The sequence below is a fragment of the Eurosta solidaginis genome, chromosome 3 (assembly GCF_040869045.1).
Source record: "Eurosta solidaginis isolate ZX-2024a chromosome 3, ASM4086904v1, whole genome shotgun sequence".
NCBI classification, from domain to species: Eukaryota; Metazoa; Arthropoda; class Insecta; order Diptera; family Tephritidae; genus Eurosta; species Eurosta solidaginis.
In genome coordinates this window covers 196,693,185-196,698,229 of record NC_090321.1, presented here as the reverse complement: position 1 = coordinate 196,698,229, position 5,045 = coordinate 196,693,185, and the positions used below count along the sequence as shown (strand labels likewise).

General features: G+C 40.4%; 1 protein-coding gene across 1 annotated transcript; it reads left to right on the top strand.

The window, feature by feature from the left end:
• The first annotated feature begins 846 nt into the window (after positions 1 to 846).
• LOC137244851 (trypsin-like) lies at positions 847 to 1,705 on the top strand. Its single transcript, XM_067774485.1, has one exon. The coding sequence runs from the start codon at positions 901 to 903 to the stop codon at positions 1,657 to 1,659; it is 759 nt and encodes a 252-aa protein (XP_067630586.1). The 5' UTR covers positions 847 to 900; the 3' UTR covers positions 1,660 to 1,705.
• The last annotated feature ends 3,340 nt before the right edge of the window (positions 1,706 to 5,045 follow it).

The following is a 5,045-nucleotide window of genomic DNA, read 5'->3' as shown; positions in this document are numbered from 1 at the left end:
AATTTTGAAGGAAGACAGACAAACTGCTATGCAATAGTTTGTGGGTGGCTTTCCTACTTGAGAGGTCAAAATTTAAGAAAGCTTAGTCTCCGTAAAGCAATACCTATACAGGTGTTTCTTTATCTATTAAAAATAAATGTAATCCGCGATAACCTCCTAAGAGATTTTAGGCTGAACTTCTCTTCCAATTTGCTTCGTAATCCTTTTTAATATTTCATGGAACGGGATCTACTTGTTTTACGCCGACTACGAACGTCATCTACAAGGCAGATGAGTTTTCACTGAAAGATTTTAATGGCAGAAATACAATCGGAATGTTTGCCGAGGGGGGAACCCACTTAGAAAAAATTTCTTCTAATTGAAAAATCTTACTTCTATAATTTTGATGTTGCTTTGCCCGGAGTGTCAATCTAGGATCTTCGGTGTGGTAAGTGAAGCACGCTACAACTACACCACGATGGCCTACTATTTGGATACTTTTAATTATTGACATTATTGGTATTGATTTTTCAGAACTCGTGTCAAATACGTCAAAATCGTATTATCTTGTTTTCTGGTAGCATGCACCTTGTGTAAACACATTCGAATGAACGATTTGAAACCACTCATTTGGCCTCAGTATAAATGTGACTTACGCCAGCACGATAACCCCTTCAATTTATTTATTATAAAACAACCCAAATATACAAACAAAGGTGCCAATACCAGTCAAATAAAATGCGTTTTTAAATTCTTCAAATATCAATAATTCTTTGCTGAAATTTTTGTGTTAATTTTGACACAAGCTTTCAGTAAAAGCTTTGTATTAGATGGTTATTACACTTATAAATAAAACTCAAACTGTTTTCCTGCTATCACTTAGAACTACGCAAGAAGAGAACTAAGTCACTAACTTTAAAAATGAGGGCACACAATAATTTTGCTGCACTGTTTTTGGTATTCAGCGCTTTTTTAATCAGCGCGAGTGCTGATGATAAAATAGTTAATGGCAGACCAGATACAATAGAAAATAGTCCATATATGGTGGCATTACTGAATGATGGTGAATATTATTGTACTGGCGGACTAGTCCGCCTGGACCTTGTTATTACAGCGGCGCATTGTTTGGCGACTTTTCAAGCGAATGATATTACCGTGGTAGCTGGTGTAACGGATTTAGAACAAACGGGTCAACGTCGTAGAGTCGATCAAATGTTTTATTCGAACGAATACAATACGGCGACACAAAACATGGATATTGGTGCGATTAGGGTACGTACTCCGTTCAATGCCGGCGCCAATGTGGCGATATTAACACTGTGCAATACAACGATGCCAGCAGGCACACAAATGCGTGTTAGTGGATGGGGACGAACAGGTGAAAACGAACCAAGAGTCAATGAACTTAGAACTGCTACTCTGACTGTTGTAAGGCGGAGATATTGTGCGAGGCGTTATCAGACTGTTTCGATAACAATAACAGCAGCAATGATTTGCGCAGGGCGTGGACAAAGGGATACGTGTCAGGGAGATTCTGGTGCACCTGGCATTGTGAATGGCCAGTTTTGCACAGTGGTATCATTTGGTAATGGTTGCGCACGTCAAGGATTTCCTGGTGTATATGTGAATATGAATAATCAAAAAGTTCGACGATTTATAACCGGTGCTATGAATGGATAGGAGATTTAATTATTGTTGGAAAATATATATTTGTTATTGCGATGTATGCATGATAAGCTTTTTGCTTTGTGTTTTCATTCTCTTTATAAAACGTAATGGTGATAATAGTTTAATATAATAAAATAATTAAACATATACGTATATATATAGGTGGCAACACTACTGAAAAGTTACATAGGCCAGTCTCCATTATGTAACATATTGCAAACAATTTGCAGATAATAAAAAGGGGTAGTGTACCTACTTATTTAAGTCCAGCTATTTTCTTGATATTACATTGAGCACTGAACGTGATGTACCAAGGTGCTATTGGATGATTCTTGCTGGACCCTCCTACTCGCACCATGCGTATATCAGCTTCAGGATCTCCCTAAAAAGGTAAATGAGGGAGGAGCTTTTAGCAACAGTAGGTCAGCAAACCGCACCGAATTCCAGAAATATGTAGCAAAAAACTAAGAAGATTCAGAAGCCGCAAGAAACTGAGTCTTCTTAGAAAATAAGTAAAAGGAATGGATAAGCTGGCAAAGGTCGGAGAAAGCGAAGCGTGCAGCGACGAGCATAGGATCTGTTGAGGATATACATGGGTGATATTTCCACAGCAAAGATAGTCTCATAGAAACATTTTTGTGTATACTTCTTGTGCGCCGCGTTTGAGTCCTGGCAGGGGGAAATATAGTACAGGGACACAAAAATAAAGAGAGAGGGAAATATTCACGTAGTAGTTACTTTTCGACACACATTTCCAAGCGGGCGATGATTCAGAACAGCCAGCAGACAGAACTTACACTTCGGCGATCACGGACAGATAGTATCGGGTTTGGTGTTCGATACCAAAATCGAATGGGCGGTGAAGACTTACTCTGTGTTTAAATCGCCAGGTCCAGATGGTATATTCCGTGCCATGTTACAAATTTCAAGTAAAGAAGTTGCACAATATCGGATGAGTGAATAAAACTGAATCATGTGCCGCACTCTAAGAGAACTGCTCGTGTAGTTTTCCTACCAAAGGCGTTTAAGATCAGTCGTATGTATTCCAAAGACTACAGGCCAATTAGATTAACACAATTTCTGCTCAAAGCCATTGCGAGCCTGATAGATATGTACATAAAGTCAAACATTGATAAAAAACTGTTCTCCGCAACACAACATGCGTACACCAGAGGCAAGTCTGTTGACATGGAACTGTAAAGGGTGATTACAACCACAAGGTAAGGTACTTTCAATAATGTCTCTAATCTGGGGAACATTGATGATCTAAAATACATTGAAGTACAACCAGTCATAAAGAGATGGATTGAAGGCATATTAAATTGCAGAAAGGTTACTTCACAAGAGAGGTTGCATGAGGCCACGTAATCACTGTAGGTACGCCACAGGGTGGGGTATTATCTCCTTTGGTATGTACGCTGGCTATCAGCCAACTGCTTAGGCGGTTCGACGAGGAACATGTTAAACTTACGACGTACATAGATAACGTTGCAGTTGCCACACATTTTTAAACGGTGGTTTACGAATTATGTAATTAAAATTTAAGTAACTTCCCGATAAGCTACAAGCTTGAAACTTGGAATATGGTTAAAAACCCGATGACTATGCAATAATAACAAAAAAAAACTCCGGTGGCGCATGGATAGAATTATTTAAAAAAATCGTATCTGAGGTCCGATCTGCATATTTGGTAGAAGTGACATCAAAATACTTTGGAGTTCGAGGAGGGACAAGCATACGTGGCACTGAGTCGAGTAAAGTCTTTGGGAATGAAACAGCGGGCGAACTAACTAAAAAGGACGCAACCGTAGATATGATCGATCAAGCGGAAAAGGCGTGAGTTCAAGCGCTGGGCTGTAAAGTGTTGAAGATTATGTGTAGGTTTTACGACCTTAGACTAACAAAGTTGCTTCTATCATTAAAAAGAGAGGACTGTAGACTAATGACGGGTATTCTGACTGGACACTGCCTTCTGGTGTCACATGCCTTTAAATTAGGCTCGGTCAGTGATAGCAGATGCGGGAAGTGCGGGCTGGAGGACGAAGCGATAGAGCACATCTTGTGCTCGTGCCCTGTGCTTGTCCGGCTAAGACTCCAGCTATTAGGAGTAATATAGCTGTCAGATCTAGAAGCAGCAAGTGGCTTAAGTCCTAGAGAGGTTCTAGTATTGGCTGAGAGGACGGAGTTATTTTATAACATAAGTCCTGGCTTTTGATAGGGGTTTTCAATTTGGTCGTTAAAACAAACTTCTGGTAACACTTCGGACTTATTCAGTCTATGTGAGGTCCTCATGGACTGGCCATTTCAACCTAACCTTGCCCCGGACTTAAAACCTTCCGTCTTTCACCAAATTTTTTTGTAGAATTTTCGGGCGTTCAAGGGCAGTTCAAGGTCCGCGTACGCACGCCTTTCTGCCTCTGTTCTTTTCTTCCTGAAAAGGCGTATCGCTTCCCTTTTCAACTCGCGATAACGTTCACACACTCTTCTTGTTGAGCTGGCTTTTAACGCAGCCCTGTAAGCAGCATCTTTTCTTTCGGTTGCAACGCGATATGCTCCCATTTCTCCTGTATTCCGTCGGGTTGAGTTGTGCTCTCAGAGAGCAGTTGTGAGAATCAAGATTCGAAATCATTGGCAGTCTGTTGCGATTTCAGCCTTTTGACATCTAGCTTTCCTTGTGCTTTTTGTTCCTTGGTATTAGCTGCGCAGAGGCGGGCGCCTATTTTGGCTGCGACAAGATAATGGTCCAAGTCGTTGTTAGGTCCTCGGATCGTGCGCACGTCTAAAACACTGGAAGCATTCCGTCCGTCTATCATAAACTGGTCGTCTGAATGCGTGTATTTCGATCGGCATGAACCTCGTACTGGATTTGACGATATTTAGAGCACCCGCAAATACAATCAGCATGAGTCCATTAGGAGAAGTTTCATTGTGTAGGCTGAACTTTCCGACTGTGGGGCCAAAAACATCTTCTTTGCTCACTCTGGCGTTAAAGGAACCAATAACGACTTTTATATCATGGCGGGGGCAGCGCTGGTATGTGCGTTCTAAATGTTCATAAAAAGCGTCTTTCACCTCATCGTCTTTCTCCTCTGTCGCTGCATGGGCACATATGAATGATATATTAAGAACTTCGTACTGGGTAAAGAAAATTATATAACTCGAAGATTGAGCCAAGAAACAAAGTTTCTGTAAAATACAAAAAGGTTTTGTAATCAGCATTTTTATCCGCACCTAATCGGTGGTCTGTGGTCATCAGGTTGAATATAATTTTAATCTGGAAGAATTTTACTAAAAAAAGTTCCATTTGACTCACCAAAAAGTACTCGGTACACTTCAGGTTTTCATGTGTAAAAGATATCAGAGTTAAAAATTGCGTAAAAAAAAGTAGAAATAGCTGA

Bases quoted from the DNA above. Each gene is read 5' to 3' on its own strand.
- LOC137244851 (XM_067774485.1), top strand. From the start codon at position 901: ATGAGGGCACACAATAATTTTGCTGCACTGTTTTTGGTATTCAGCGCT.